This window comes from Artemia franciscana, chromosome 1, assembly GCF_032884065.1.
Source record: "Artemia franciscana chromosome 1, ASM3288406v1, whole genome shotgun sequence".
NCBI classification, from domain to species: Eukaryota; Metazoa; Arthropoda; class Branchiopoda; order Anostraca; family Artemiidae; genus Artemia; species Artemia franciscana.
The window spans coordinates 57,720,220-57,737,191 of NC_088863.1; the positions used below are offsets into that span (position 1 = coordinate 57,720,220).

General features: G+C 34.8%; 1 protein-coding gene across 2 annotated transcripts in view; it reads right to left on the reverse strand.

Annotated features, from left to right (window-relative positions):
- Positions 1-695: 695 nt before the first annotated feature.
- The window catches only part of LOC136031859 (RNA 3'-terminal phosphate cyclase-like protein), a 35,610-nt gene continuing 19,333 nt past the window's right edge, over positions 696-16,972 (reverse strand). For both annotated transcript variants that reach the window (XM_065711758.1, XM_065711747.1), the window contains exons 2-6: positions 16,498-16,733; positions 13,306-13,476; positions 11,188-11,362; positions 6,206-6,461; positions 696-874 (exon numbers count right to left, since the gene is read on the reverse strand). In XM_065711758.1, coding sequence (XP_065567830.1) covers positions 712-874; positions 6,206-6,461; positions 11,188-11,362; positions 13,306-13,476; positions 16,498-16,733 — 1,001 coding nt within the window. In that variant the 3' untranslated portion in view covers positions 696-711. The remainder of the gene's footprint in view (positions 875-6,205; positions 6,462-11,187; positions 11,363-13,305; positions 13,477-16,497; positions 16,734-16,972) is intronic.

Below are 16,972 nucleotides of genomic sequence, written 5' to 3' on the forward strand. Positions count from 1 at the left end.
ATAAAAAAATTAAATAATAAAAATGGTCGAGTAGTGGTGTTTTTACACTTTTTAAATTAAATATCAAATAACTTTGTTTTAACAGGAATGATACGGGGGCAAAGATTGTCTTACTACCTTGTTTAGCTTAAGTGAATAAACCGTTTAATGCATTAAGAAATTGTAAATTTTCTTTTTCCTGCTGAAGAGAAGTAAACATGACAAAAAACGAATTAATTTACGCAAGAGGATCTCTTTTTGATCATTTTTACAGACTATCTAAGATTGCAAGTCTTTACCAGGTTTCTTTGTTTTAGATTCAACCTCACACGTAGCTAGTAAATCACACGCTCACTTGCCATATCGATTACTTCCTCACAAAAAAAAAGGAAAAATACAAATTGATGATTTGACTTATATTGTACCAGTCACCTGACTTGAAAGAATATTCAAGGTTTTTGTGGGATTAAGCATTGGATATTTCTCAAAATTAACTGTAATACTGGTTAAAGAAATAGTGAAAAAAAACAAAACATTTCTTGTGCAATGGCCATAGTCTTGATCCATTTTTGTTGTATCAATGTGCAATTTCATTATCCATATGCAAAGTTAAGCGTAAATTAAGTACTTCAACACTAAAATATAAATAATAAAAACTATAGATCAATAATCGGGAACTGTGAACAGCTCAAATAGTGAGGAAAAAAAACAAGAAGTATATGACAAAAATGGTTATGCAACCGTTTTACTGAGATTTGTATAACCAACTCCAATACAAGTCAAAATAACTTTATCGCAGCCAGTTCGAAGATCTTCTTCTTCGTGTGATCGCTGTTTCGTTTCAACTTTGAACTGAGTGCCAAAAAAGTCTCGTAAAGTTCGTAAGAACTTGATCCTGAAATAATATTTTTAAACACATTAAAATAACATTTGATACTTGAATAACAAGTTATGTTCACTAATAAAAATCTAGTGTATATAGCCTAGTGTATCTAATCTAGTGTATTTATATATAACTATAAACATTAAAAAGTGTGGACCGAGTCTTTCGCGTGCCATAATACATGGTTTCCCATTTAGTATAGACAATAGGTTTAATACCTGAATATATACCAGATAATACAAAAGAATTATGATGTGCGAGAAGGTTTCCCAGTCACTAAGTTTGAAGGAAAGGTATTACCAATATATGACACTCAATCAATCAGTTTAAAGCAGCAGGCCAACGCAAAGAGGATAGTGCTGCCAAACATACGTTGTTGTTGCTACTGGCATGTAAGAAAGAACGCAAGAAGCTCACTGAACCCGATCTGGTCGGGTTCAGAGCATCTATGGTACAGACCAGCAATGACGATAGACATCTATACAAATTGATTCCGACCTTACAAGTAATCATGGATCGTAGCTAGTTTAGAAGCTATTTACTGTTGAGTATGCTACTGGGCAATTTACCTTTGGGCAGTAAATATTGAGAAAATCTTCTTTTTTTTTAATCTAATAAACCTATATAACCCTATTACATCTGTAAACCTAATAAACCTATTGTAAGAAACCGTTTTTTTTCATCATTTGAGGTTTTGCTTCATGAGCAAAAATTAATTAGAATAGAGCTTGGACGTAGACCCAAAAAAGAAACACTTTATTTTAAAGTCTTCCTTATTCCCCAATTGATTCTACAGTTCCTGTTTGGGTATAATCACAGCTTCACTGCTAAGATGAAACCCTTGACATTTTCGACATTACAATTTAAAACACAGTCCCTACAAGAAAAATAGGACCTGAGATGGATGTATCATGCGTCGTAATTGATCCCAGACTGATCAATTTCCACATTTTTGTGCTAATAAGAATTTTACTCGGTGCCTGAAGCATTTTTCACAAACTTAACTTTAGGTACAAGGGTATTGGAAAAACTCGATCACCAGTTTTAGGCATCTTACGATCACAATTTATAGACTTTAGCCAGATACGGCATTAATCTACATAATTAGTTACTGAGATAACTTGTTTTTGCTAATAAATAGTTTAAATTTGAACAATCGAGTTGTTCTTGTACGGAACATATGACAGACCACTTGGTATGCTGAAATTATATTAACCAAAAATTGATTATCACGACAGCATAAAAATTTCTCTGGATAAAAAAAATTACCGATTTTTATGTCTTTATACTAATATCTACTAGCACACGAAACAATAAGGTGGTAAATGAAAATTAGAAGCTATAGAAAAAGATACTGGTAATTTGAGTAAAAAAAGGAAGAGTTGCAAGATATATAGAGAATATAATAAATGAAATAGACTTTGAAGATGACATGTGCTATAACAACTATTCAAAGTGCAAGGTAGTTACATTTAGAAATGTCTCCATTTAAAAGCTGGCTGTATTGCAAAGCATAATTTGTGGAAATTATCAGCGATACATTAAGTGCATCAACAAAATTAACAATTAAGAGTTCAACAGTGACAAAGTTCATGCAATTTAACGTTGAAACTGGAAAAGGCTGGCCATTAACCCCAAGCCACTAGAATGGTTGCATATCTTATGAATCGACACTAGTGTGTACAGAAAAAAGAGACATGTCCAAACCTGGGAGAGGGGGTATCAAAGTATCTTTCGTGAGGGTGTTGGAGGGATAAAATAGAGGATATATATTTGTGGTTCTAAACGTATCTTTGGACGTGGAGAGTTGTTGCGACCAATCGTAGGGGAAGCTTTCACCCCAGTCCACCCCGAAACGATATATACAGAATAATCTTCAACTGAAAGTTAATAATTAGAAAAAAGATATGAACGATCCAAATGACAAGTTGCCTTTAAGGACCACCACTCCTATTCTGCAACTTCAACTACAATAGTCAATAATCTTTAATAAAGAAAATGCACCAAGTTAGTTCAACATTCAGGCAGTATCTGGCTAGGAAATTTTAAATACTAAAATCTGAGAATGTTTCTTCCAAGGACGTCGATCCTTGAAATAATTGATTTAACCCTGTTTGTTTAAGAACTTGAGTCAATTTATCGGGCACAAGCGATTAACCTTTCCACAGACTAAGATTTGTAGTCATAATAGAATACGATTTTCAAATAGAAGGAGATAATAATTATAAAGAATTTTAAATACTTATAAACGTGGGTTAATTCTACAACGGCTAAGCCGCTTAGTATTTGGTCAGGTTTACTGGAATATTTGATTTGCTATTTCGTTCCTTTCTAAAACACTATGGCAACTTCAAAGCTAGTTTACTCGTGGAAAACTTCCACAAAGAGCTAGTTTTATAAATAATACTCATCAAATAGTTCGTGGTAACGAACTGTAGTAAGGAGCGACCCGGCTCAATAGTAACCAAAATTCTAAAAAATAGAATTTTGATATCAATAGCTACATCAAAAGAATCGCATTTTAATGCTGATTTCAAATATATATGTTTCATCAAGTTTAGTCTTACCCATCAAAAGTTACGAGCCTGAGAAAATTTGCCTTATTTAAGAAAATAGGGGGAAACACCCCCTAAAAGTCGTAGAATCTTAACGAAAATGACACCATCAGATTCAGCGTATCAGAGAACCCTACTATAGAAGTTTCAAAGTCCTATCTACAAAAATGTGGAATTTTGTATTTTTTGCAAGAAGACAAATCACGGGTGCATTTTTTTTTTTTTTTTTTTTTTTCCAGGGGTCATCGTATCGACCAAGTGGTCCTAGAATGTCGCAAGAGCGCTCATTCTAACGGAAATGAAAAGTTCTAGTGCCCTTTTTAAGTGACCAAAAAAATTGGAGGGCATCTAGGCCCCCTCCCACGCTCATTTTTTTCCCAAAGTCAACGAATCACAATTTTGAGATAGCCATTTTGTTCAGAATAGTCGAAAACCATAATAACTATGTCTTTGGGGATGACTTACTCCCCCACAATCCCTGGGGGAGGGGCTGCAAGTTACAAACTTTGACCAGTGTTTACATATAGTAATGGTTATTGGGAAGTGTACAGACGTTTTCAGGGGGATTTTATTTTGTTTTGGGGTGGGGCTGAGGGAAGGGGGCTATGTTGGAGGATCTTTCCTTGGAGGAATCTGTCATGGGGGAAGAAAAATTCAATGAAAAGGGCGCAGGATTTTCTAGCATTACTATAAGATGGAAAACCTTTTTCAAGTGAAAGGAAGGAGTAGCATTGAAATTTAAAACGAACAGAGATTATTACGCATATGAGGGGTTCTAAAAATACTTTAGCATAAAGAGCGAGGTATTTAGGAGGAGACAAATACCTCGCTCTTTATGCTAAAGTATTTTTAGTAATTTCAACTATTTATTCTACGGCCTTTCTGATTCAGGGGTCATTCTTAAAGAATTGGGACAAAACTTACGATTTAGTGTAAAGAGCGAGGTATTAACGAGGGTACAAACCCCCTCGTATACATAATAAAAATATAAGATTATGAAAGTTTGTTACGTAAGTTAATTCTTTAGTTACGTATATTTTTTACTAATAAAAAGGTTCGTTAAAAATTAAAAGTTCTAGTTGCCTTTTTAAGTAACCGAAAAATTGGAGGGCAACTAGGCCTCCTTCTCCACCCCTTATTTCTCAAAATCGTCTGATCAAAACTAAGAGAAAGCCATTTAGCCAAAAACAAAAAGAATTAATATACAAATTTCATTTTAATAATTTATGTGCGGAGAGCCAAAACCAAACATGCATTAATTCAAAAACGTTCAGAAATTAAATAAAAAAAACTAATTTTTTTAGCTGAAAGTAAGGAGCGACATTAAAACTTAAAACGAACAGAAATTACTCCATATATGAAATGGGTTGTCCCCTCCGCAATCCCTCGCTCTTTACGCTTTAAGGAGCGACATTAAAACTTAAAACGAACAGAAATTACTCCGTATATGAAATGGGTTGTCCCCTCCGCAATCCCTCGCTCTTTACGCTAAAGTTTGACTCTTTGCCACAATTCTACTTTTTAAAACAATTAAAAGCTTTAGCGTAAAGAGCGAGGGATTGCGGAGGGGACAACCCATTTCATATACGGAGTAATTTCTGTTCGTTTTAAGTTTTAATGTCGCTCCTTACTTTCAGCTAAAAAAATTAGTTTTTTTTTTATTTAATCTTATAATACATCAAGCACCAAACATAACTATTGTAAGCAATCCCTACACGTTGTTCCTTTTTGGCCTGACGCCACTGAAATACTAAACAAAAATATTATGACTTAGAAGAATTGACACCAGATCGAATTAAGTGTCCCCAATCTGCAGCACATTCCATCTGTCAATACAAAAGTCAAACTTCATAAATGAAATGGGCATTTCTTAATTTTAGAGTTACACTTATATTTCTCAGAGGACTCTCCTGGTGTATAGGGGTTAATGAAAGAATCTTGGTTTATTAGGAAGAAACATACTGCCTTTTTGTCAGAGGACTATCCTGAGAGGGATAGTACTAAGTTCTGGAGAAAAGAGTACAAAATTGCATATTTTTACAGATGGGAGCTTTAAACCTTTACAGTAGGGTTATCTGATATTCTGAGTCCGACGGTGGGAAATTGATTAAGATTCCTTGACTTTTTGGGGTATTTCTCAACATTTACGAAAATCAAGCATAAAAAAGTTTGCAATACCAACAACACCTCCTTTTATCTGCTAAGATTTAAGCATTACTAGAAAACAAAATTTATCGGTTTTCCTCTCTACTGTAGTAGCAATCGGCAAGGGCCTGCGAACCTTTGCTTTTTCTGTTTCTGATGACTTATAATCTTCTGTGTAAGCAACCATCGGTGTAAAAAGTTGATGGATTTGTCACGTCACTGACTCTTTCTAAGTGATTTAGCATTGACAAAACAGACAAATGATTGTCATTACATTTGCAAAACAAATTAGTTTGAAAAGCTATGTCAGTACTATTTGGTTCCTAAATATTCTCTATTTGCATTGTGTCTTCGAGTCTTTGGTAGATTCATGTTACAGGTAGAACTGTAAGTCCAAGTTTCCATCTTTGAAATTTTATTCCTTAAATCTTATCCTTGATTATTCGCAACTGGCAGCTTAACGTTGCACAGGGTACATTTGACTTTCAGATTGACAATACACCAACGAAGAAATTATTTTAATAGTATCACATAAATCTGTCGTCAACCGGAAATCTAACAGGAATTGTTTTTTTTTTTTTAATATAATTTTACCACCATTTGGAATTTAGTTAAATAATATAATACATTTGCAGTGACTTACGTATAAGGAGATAAGGGCCCAGTCATTATCTTTGAAACGTCTTTTTGATATAAGGCCATAAATAAGAGTGTGCTTGATTGACAGTTTGAATCAACACAACCACCTCTATATATTTCTTGCAGTAGCCGGTTAGCGGCTTCCAAGCCAATATCTTCAGGCACGGAGGGTGGTTTTCCAGAATTAATGGGGTTTGAGGATGATTCTGCTACAAGAAAAGCGCCTTTTGTTGTCTCTGCAATCAAGACTATTCCATAGCCTATAAAAGAAGCAATAATAGTCAAATTTTAAAATATGGGCAAAAGATTAAAAACATATTCAGTAACATGAATTTATCTGAGAGAAGATGGGATAAAAATTGTGAAAGTACACTATTTCTATATCTAAAAAAGCAAATCAACTGTATTTCCATAGTTGGTATTTTGACGGTATACTACTGCTTGCGTTTAAGTAGAAGCACACCATTTCTTCGTCTCCCACTCACACCCCTCCTGATTTAGATTTCTTCTTGAGTTGATCTGCAAAGCGGCACTCACTTTTTATTTTCCAAAGTTCAGTGCTGCTAAAAATACCCTAATGATTCTCTACCTGCTGGGCACAAATAGAGAGGCGTATTGGCTTCATAAGTAGAACAGAGGGAACCAACCATGATGAGGACAGCCTTTTTTCAGTATCTCCAGCTCAAAGGTTAAGTGACATAAATTTGTCAATACACATAGATTTGTTGCTATTTTATACCCACCATTTGAAGAACTTTGCTACTAGTTACAATATAAATTTTTTTCTTCACAGATTCACACAAAAGCCCAGTAGAATACGAGAGGAATGTAACAACACAAATAAACACAAAAAATAACGCCCAATGTAATAAACTACGGTAAGAATAACAAGCCTTTTTCATGCCAGGAAGCCAATTTGCTGATCGGTGGATAAGAATAACGTAACAATAATGATAAATTGCATTATACTTGATTTGGTTGTTCGGTGTTATTTATTCTATTTAATTACATATGTAGTAAATCAATTTCAATCTAGCATAGCCTATCAGGTTCTTTAGTATAAAGGAACGTTGATAACTCTGGTTAACTAAAAACAAACAGATGAGCTTTTCTTGCTTTATTAAAGTGTCAAAACATCGTAATGACAACATCCTCCTCCCCCATTATAGATCTACTCAAGCCTATAAACTAGGATTTTCAACCATTTTACCTTGGGCTGTTATAAGCCTTATTACCTTAAGGTAATATGTTACCTTAAGGTAATTGTTACATATTACCTTAATATTAAGGTAAAATATTACCTTAAGGTAATTGAAATATATTACCTTAAAATATTAAGGTAATATATCACCTTAATATAATTGTTACACTAAGGTAATAAGTAATATTACCTTAATATTTTTTTGTTTGCGTTATTTCTTTGTTGGGGTACATATTGAACAAAATCAAAACGCAATATATGCATGTTATCATAAGAATGTATCAGCAATATCAAAGGAACGATTGAGGGTGTTAAATTGAAACAGTTCAGGGTTACTACAACAGATCCTACTACCACTACTAGCAATACTACTTATGCTACAACTACCACTTATTCTATACTATTACTGCTGCTGCTACTGTGACTATTTACGACTGTGACTGCTTGCATTTATGACTATTTGCAACTGCAGAAGCTTGAGACTATGCCTCCAACTTTGCGGCTGCAACTTTCACTGCTTGAAACTGCGATTTCAAATATTCAGGCAAAGTTGTGGAGAATACAAGACTAAATTAAATACAATTATGTTCAATTCTATTTTCATTGAGGCGAGAACACAAACTCAACTTTATCGAATAGAGATCTCGTTTTAACCAAGAAGAATGGTGTCATTACATTTAACACAAAGATGATATGTTTACTTAGGTGTATATCTGGAACCGTCGAGGGGGTGGGGTACATAGTCAGAAAAGCAACTATGATGTTTGAAAAGAGTTTATAATAAGGAATATAAAGCTACTATTTTCATTTAACCGGCATATTTCCTTCAGAAGAGGCCAACCACTAAATATTTAACAACAAATTCTAATGTGACCACGTGACAGGTAAAACACTCAGTGCCATCAACTCACAAAAATTAAGGAGGAGGGGAGCGGGGGCAAAATACATTTTTCTAATTCTAAGGGGGTAATTTGTCATTATTTTTCAAAGTATAAGGGAGAGGGGGTGAACAAAAATCAAATGGGATGTACATGCCCAGCCCCTCTCTTAATTGACACAAAAGAAAACACTTATGCGCAACAATGCAAAAACAACAATGATCAGTTGTACTCCTATACAAACATTAGTTTCTTATTTACAGATTCCTGAAGGTGAGCCACTTTTCACTTTTACTGTTCTTTTTATTCTCTGCTTCTACTTTCATGTGTTTTTTATTTCCACTCTTGAAATATTTGAATTATTCGTTTACACATGACAGAACTTCTCCGGCATTTTCTGTAGTTAGTAGGTGTCACTTATGTGACAGCCGATCCAAACTGTTTCAAGCGGTAATCCTCCTAACATGTGGCAAAATTTACATCTCGTGAAACGCTAAAGATAAGTGATCGGGAATATCTTAAATAAGTAATGACGGTACACTCGAACATACTATACTGTAAATGAGGGAGTTCGAGCTGCTATCTGAAAAGTATCGAATCATCAGAAGAGTTAATTAGACACCGTCTAAATCAATCAATTATTTCAATCAATTTATTAATACTAAAAGAAAAACTATTACAAAAGTAAAGCGGTTACTAGGCCCAAGAAGCATTGCTTGTAATGGACCACAGAGAACAAGAATAAAACACTTTTATAAAATATATCCAAAAAAAAAAAAAAAAAAAAAAACTGGAACAAAACAAGGATATTTAACAGATAGAAGATTTAGAAGGAGATTTAACATATAGCTGAAAATGATTTTAAAAGAAGAGAAGAGACATACAAATTAGGATAGAATTAAAAAGAGAGACAAAAATTATTGAACTGGAAAGACCCGACGAAATAATGCCTTTGCAGAAAGAAAAAGAGGGACATCTGAAGGGATGGAGTTCCATAATAGAATGGATTGATATACAGAAGACCTCTGAGCTACTGTAGAAGATCGTTTTGGTAAAATAAATCGTCCAGAAGAATTACGTAAAGAAGAAAAGTACCTACCTGAGCCTGTCCGTGAGAAAAACTGTTGCAGGGGCTGTGGGAGAGTAGCTAGAAAAGCAGAATGCACTAAATAAAGAGTAATTTTGCCTATAATATGATCCAGCGGAGCTATTCCAGTATCATTATAAAGATCAGAGGAAGGATAAATACGAGGGAGAAGAAAAGTAGCTTTCATTGCCCTATTTTGGGCTCTTTGAAGTGAGCAGAGAAGAGATTTATTAGTATTACCCAAGACTGAGCAGCAATAAGAAAGGTAAGGATAAATAAAAGCATAATAAAGAGAAACCATAATATCAGGAGGAAGAAATGAGTTAATCCGGTGCAACATTGAAGACTAGCGGAGGATTAAGGATCGGGTGTGAGTTATATGCGGTTTAAAAGAAAGAAAACAGTCAAGATACACACCAAGAAATTTCACCATAGTAGCTTGTGGTATAATATCGTTCCCAAAAGTCAGGGTGATTGGCTCCTGTACGCCTCTCATACGGTAAGGGGTCCTAAAGTTGACAATGGCACTCTTTTGGCTGTTAAGAGCCATACCATTTGACCAGCACCAATCCTTCACTTTATCAAGAAGACCTTGAGCTATAGAAGTGGCAGATGGCAGGTCCACTGCAGCAATGAAAAAGTTACTGTCATCAGCAAAAAGAACAGGGTGAACATGGGGATGAAGACCATCAACAAGATCATTAATGTAAATTAGAAACAAAAGTGGTCCAAGCACAGAGCCTTGTGGGACACCTTTCAATACAGGCAAAGTGGAGGAAGAAGTATGGTTAACCGAAACATACTGAGATCTCTCTGAGAGGTATGACCTAAACCATTCTAGTGGGACTCCATGTACTCCAAATAAGGATAGTTTAGATAGAAGAACATTGTGGTCAACCATATCAAAGGCCTTTGAAAGGTCAAGAAATAGACCCAAAACATACAAGCCCTTGTCCAGATTAACACGCACAAACTCTGTTGCATCAGAAAGTGCATGCAAGGTAGGGAATGAGGGACGAAAACCATACTGATGGTTAGTAATTTTAGGAATTTTAGTAGATATTAAATATTAAATGCAATATAAGCAACAGGCGAATCCAAGTGGATTTGATTTATTGTAACAAATCTGAAATGCTGGTTGGGAACTTAGCAGATTTTTGTCATTGAAAGTTGCCATAAATTTAGTGGCATATCTGTATTTATGATTTAAGAGGATATCTGACTGCATTAGTTGATCATCTTGAAATAGGAGCATGAGCGTACGATTGTCCAGCTTTGCTTTGATTGGTTTTTTGCAGCTAAGAAGATGAGAATTTTTTCCGCATTTTGACCCTTAAATGTACAGGCAAAATGGAAACATAAAATCATAGAAGGGAAGACGAAAATGGGGCTGTCAAGGTGTACAGACCGCAATTTGTTTGTGAAGAACCCGATTAAAAATACCCAGCGTTTTACATGAATAGGGAAACTGAACATTTTCGTAAATACTGGTTTGATTGGCGTCAATTCACAAAAATGAAGGGGTGGGGGGGGGGGGGCAAATATATTTTTGGAAATCTATGGAGACAATTTTGGTTTATTGTATTGTAAAATGCGAATAAGGCATGTTTTAATCGAAAAACCAAAATAAGATATTTTGTAAATCTACAGGGAGTGAGAATAAAATTAATGGCATATGACCCTCCCCCCCCCCCCATCCAACTGACACCACTGTAATTAGTATAATTTTCGGGGGGAAATTACATTTTTTATTCATTATTAAGATTATTTTTGCTACATATTAGTAATGTATTAATTCATGAATCAACCAAAGTTCTTACCAGGCGATCCCTTTTTTCCAACCCCCTTCCGGTGATCAGTTGTGATGAAAACATCAGGTATAACCTTCAGCAGAAGACCTTTTGCGGATTCAACCATTCTATTCGCCATAGCTGGTGACACTTGTACAGCATAGGCAGTTCCCCGAATGCGTTTTATCAGACCAGGATCAAGAAACTGTAAATAGCTGGGATTAGTAATAATGAAGTTTCAATTTCAAAAGAAGTTCAATTTTACCATGCAATATAGGAAAGTAGAGTTCCTGAAACACTGAAAAAATTATTCTTTTCATATGTAGAATATTTTGGTATTTCAAGTTTGAAAAATGAGGCAAACCAGGAAGTGATGGACCATTGCCCTAGAAAGTCATGATCATCTCATATTTTTTTTTATCTCAATCGCCTATTTCTGCTATTAAAAAAAAAAAAAAAACTACATCCCTCTCTCCTTAGAAATTAAATTTGTGCGTGTAGGCGCAGCTAAGATCAGACAACATTCGAACTACTGATATACTACTGCTGCTACTCCTAACAGCTCCCTGCATCATCAAGTCGCCTGATACCAACGCACGGTCCATCTCCATCCCATTCTATACAAAACCTTCCTCATTAACTCCTCCCAAGAAGTTCCTATTGCCCTTAAATCTTTCCTTACGACATCCTTCCACTCCAGTAGGGAACGAGCTATTTTCGTTTATCCCTAGACGGTGGGCCGACAAGGACAATCTTTGGCGACCTGTCATCGTTCACCAAAGAACATGCCCTAGCTATCTCATTCTTTCTTTCATAATAGCCCTAGAAAGTGGGATTGATATAGCTAACTTTGTTTATTATTTATCACTTTGAGATCACAGCCAATCAAAGAGATATTGATAATCGACGAAACCACCATTTAGAAAACCAGATTAATCTTGATTACATACATACTTTGGTGTCGGTGAACACAAAATCTTACTAAAGTCCGTCATTTTGTTCTCTGCCTTATTTCCTAATTTTACGATTGAAATAAAAAACAAACTGAAAAATAGCAATTTTGATCCAAATTACTCTTGCTTTGATAATTTTAATATTTACCGCTCATATATTTCGAGGGATGGGTGTTCTGGCCATTTGGGCCAACATTAAGAAAACAAGACTAAGAATGAAGAAAAATCCCAAATATAAAAAAAGCCCGGAGATTTAAATATATTGATAGTTTAGACCAGGTTATACGTGATTAATAGCGATCCATAACGCTATAGACCCCCCCCCTCATTTTACACACTCTATTAGAGCTACAGAAATTGGATACGCAGCTTTGTACGCTTTACTTACAATACAGAGGAGGGGTAGGTAGGGCAAAGTCTACTGTGTTTCGAGGGGCCTAGTGTGTGGTCCAATAGAGATTTATCACGGATCTTTATGTTTTAGGTTCTTAAGCTTTGTACCAGACAATGCACAACTGAAAGCATAAAAGTGGAAACAAGGAAGTAACTATAGCAACTTAATTAAATTATAAAAAGAATTAGATTTGGTAGGGCGCAAAAGAAAATTAAATGTGCCTTTTGGCTTGTACAGTGCAAAATCAAAAAGCCGCATTTTGCAGGCTTTTTGCCCTCTAGCTACTGAAACCTTCTCAAGAAATTATACTTGGAACGATAAAATAATGAATGAAGAACTTACACATCAATGAAACTTTCAGTTAATAATCCAGAACAAGAATCAAGGGGTTAAAGCATCTTTATGTAGGTGTAGGTAGACCCTTCTTATACATTTCCGCAATTACCTAATGTGCTAGTGCTTTATACTGTAGTATTTAACCCCGGAATTATTTGTGGTTCTACCTGACTACATTCAGTGTCAGTAGCTTCAAGAACTCTTCCTGAAACTTTCATTGCCATAGCATTGATCCAAGTTTCAAAATATACACAACCATCAGTAGTTGGAGGATTAAGTAGGGCTGACGGTGGGTACATGCACAGTAATCCATTTCAAGGGTTCTTACTTTTTAGAGGGGGTAAATTACATAAGGACTAATGGAAAATCATGTAAATGTTGAAATTTTGGAGAGAACCCAATCACCCTTCTTCGGCATCCTTCTTAAAATTGTTCAAGAGTTTGTGCATCACTTTAATCTATTACCTGAAATGGCCTCAGTTGTTTCCTTACTGGGCAGGAAAAGAAGACTTCTCCTCCACCCAATGGAGGAGCACCACGTCGATTTATTTTCATGTCTAGTCCTTCATCGTCAACAACAAACCGCCGCAGGATCGGGAAAAAAACACACTTTAATGCATCGACTGAAGTGTCAACCTTGTGGAAAATAAATTTTAGTATTAGTACAATTATCAGGAATAAGCTTACGCTTTATCTTACTATAAGAATATCACATTTTTAACATTAAATATTTAAAAGGAGATAACATATATCTTATCAAAAGCTTCAAGAAGCTTTGTTAATAATAATAGTAGCTATTTTACATTATTTCAGTTTATAGAAATCTCACAACATGACCACCAGTAAAAAACATTACCTACATTCCCAAAGTAAGCCTACTTACAGTAAAATAGGAGAGTAACATTAACATAATACTTAGTGTACAAGTTTAATTTTGCCAAGCAAATGTATTTAAACAAACACGAGAATATAATTCAATACTAAGAAAAGAATTGTCATGTCTTATTTGATTGGTTGCTAACTACAATAAGATACCTTGTAAAATATTAGTAACACTTCATATCATGAGATTTAGCTATAGGAGTTTTTTAGCATAAAAATTACCTTCTGCCAATCTCAAACTTGTAGTTTTTATGCTGACGATTCCTTGTGGTCTACTAAGGCCGCTATCAGCAGGTCCCCCAAAAAATTGAACTACCAATTCAGTAAGTCCAGATTTGTCTTCCAGTTTAAACGCCAAGTTAATTTGTAGCTCACGGTTATTATTTTTGAAAAAATTCACGAAAAAAAATTTGAAATATAAGGCTCGGCAACATAGAGGTTTGACAGTGTCTTTACAACAATTCCCTTGAAATTCTCCCATTTTATCACAAATCCCACAACCTCATATTTCGTTGAGTAGAAGACTTTCAAAGTTTATTATTTCTTTTAATTTAACTGGATTGATCTAAAAAGGCAAGATTTAAATTTTTAGCATATCACAAAAACCTTCAAGCTTCATACAAGTGTCAAAATTTGACTTTCACTTTAAAGCCCCTTTGACCCAGCAAGGAATAACCTATAAACAGAGCTGACCTTATTGATGCGCGGTGCCTGGTGCAGCCACGCCTGTGCGGGGCCTTTTTTATACTGAAAACAAAAGAAGAGGTCATTTATCGGGAAACCAGGGCCAAAAGGCCCTTACAAAGAGGGGTTTTGATAGTTTTAGGGAGTTTTTGACAGTTACAACCACTGGCCCCACTCCACATAAAGGGGGCCCCACACTTGGAAACCCTAGCCATACATTCAACGGCTGTTTCTGTGAGGACCTTTGCGAAGCCAAAAATCATTCTCGTAATTGTAATTCGTTATTTAGGTGAAAATATCAGGAAATGTTGAGGGGAAAGTTGAGTTAAGTCCAAAAACATTATGTACATACAGATTGTCAAAAGGGTGCATCAGCAATATCTTAAGAATAACTTAAAGCATTCAATTGGTAAATTCCAGGGCATAGCAAGGGGATGTTCATCTGAATGAAGGGCAATATGTGAATACTACTAGTGCTACTAGTACTACTGCTATTACTGTTACTACTACTACTATTTCAACTACTAGGCCTAGTACTACTACTACTTCTACCATTTTTACCCCTATTACTACAATCACTACTAAGGCTAAGGTATGTGCACGTTACTAATATTGCTATAACTGCTAATAGTGCAACTACTACTTCAATCGTGGCTAAGGGTGTTAACATAAAAAATTCAGGAAATATTGAGGGCAAAGTTGAAATAAAGTAAATATTGCATGAAGGTTGTCAAAATGACGTACCACCAACGTTGAAACTTTCAGTGTATTTTAAAAAAAAACAAAAGGTGCTAAGTGCTAATTGCTACAAATGCTTCTACTACTTATACAAATATTGATACTACTGAACCTAATGGTGCTGGGTTTTGAGAAAGGAAGAGGACTGGTTAACCAGATTTCAACGTATAAATCTATAATTGAGGAGAGTTTGAATTTATTATTTTCTTTTCTGTGCTGAGTTTCACATATTATGATCAGCCATATGATTGGGCAAATAAAAAAGGTTTGTAGAAAGTTTTTTCATTATATGGTACAAAAAATAAATTCAAGTTTCCTATTCACACTAATAATGAAAAAACGTGGGTTGTTTGGCACTTAATATAAATTTCGTTTGCTGTGAATATAATTATTTGCTTATGAAAGAGAGGATTCAAACCTAAAAGAAAAAATTATAGAAATTGTTCTTTCCCCTTTAGAATTTAATCAAAACTATTTATTTATTCGTTTTCTTGTGGTTGAACCTTTGCTACAGTATACCAGATGCACTTTGGATTATTTTTTTATCTAGGGAATTTTCATATGGCAGAGCAATATTCATAAAAGAGCTTTAAATATTATTTTTAACAACCAAAACTTTATTGTATTCTTGATATGATAACACAGTATTTAATTTCTACCAGTGTATGTACATGATTTCATTCTAAAACTTTTCATAAAACAAGTAGAAAAGTTGAATGCTACTGAAAAGTTAAGAAACGAAATACCTGTCTGTATAGGGCTCCATATTCTAAGATAGCTTTGAAGACAACAGGTAAATCAGAAATTTTTCCGACTGGCTAGATTGTAAAATCATTCCAGGGGGTTTGAAAACAAAAAGGGGGGCTTCTTTGCCAAAAAAGCATCATACTTTTTCCAAATTTCTACATAACTTTCCCTTTTTCCTAATTGTTAGTCTTGCACAGAGAGTTAAACATTCTGTTAGCCTCCTTTTTGGTCACCCTTGTGTAAAGAGCCCCTTTCCTGCAAAAGCTATTGCCTGCGAATGCAGTTTCTCATGTTTAACCCCATGTATGTTAAAAATAAATAAACAATTAACCCTTCCCACTATTTATGGTTAGAGCTGTGTGCAGCTATGAGATCAGCATCATCCAAATCAACAAACTCTGAATATCCTTAAGATGGCTGATAAAAAGAAGGAAACTGCATGACTTAAAATTTATTAAAAAGCTTAAATTCTCTGAAAGAAATGTAAAGACCTTGTTGTTAGGGTTTACATAGCCTCCTTTGCTACAGCGATAAACGTAAAAGAAGTTCAGTTTTAGCTATATATGTTCTCATTTGTACTTTCATAGGGTTAAAAAATATTGTTACTTGATCATTTGTCACTCCTCTGAGCACTATCTTCAAGGGCTTCTTGCAAAAGGGGGCAAGTTGCATAACAGATTCGAGATAATAGCCAATCCCTCGCTGGCATGAACAATCATGTTCAATGGGACCTCCAACCAATAGTCCAGGTTGAAAATAAATTGCTGTACCAGTTTCGTTAACTTCTACTTTTGTACCATTTGTAATTTTATCCAATAATCGAATAAAACCAGCCTCGTATTCTGAAATATTAGAGAAAAATTATTGAAATGGCTCAAAGTGTGTATTGTAAAATAATGCAGGAAAAAAAGAAACAACAGACAGATAACTTCATCTATTACAAAGGAAAAATGACATAAGGTTATTGAGGAAAAGGACAAAATGTAGGCAAAAATATTTCTTGAGAGATGAGCTATTGTACCATATTGTACCCCAAAATGTTTTTAAGATTAGGATGAACTTCTTTAAACTTTTGATATGT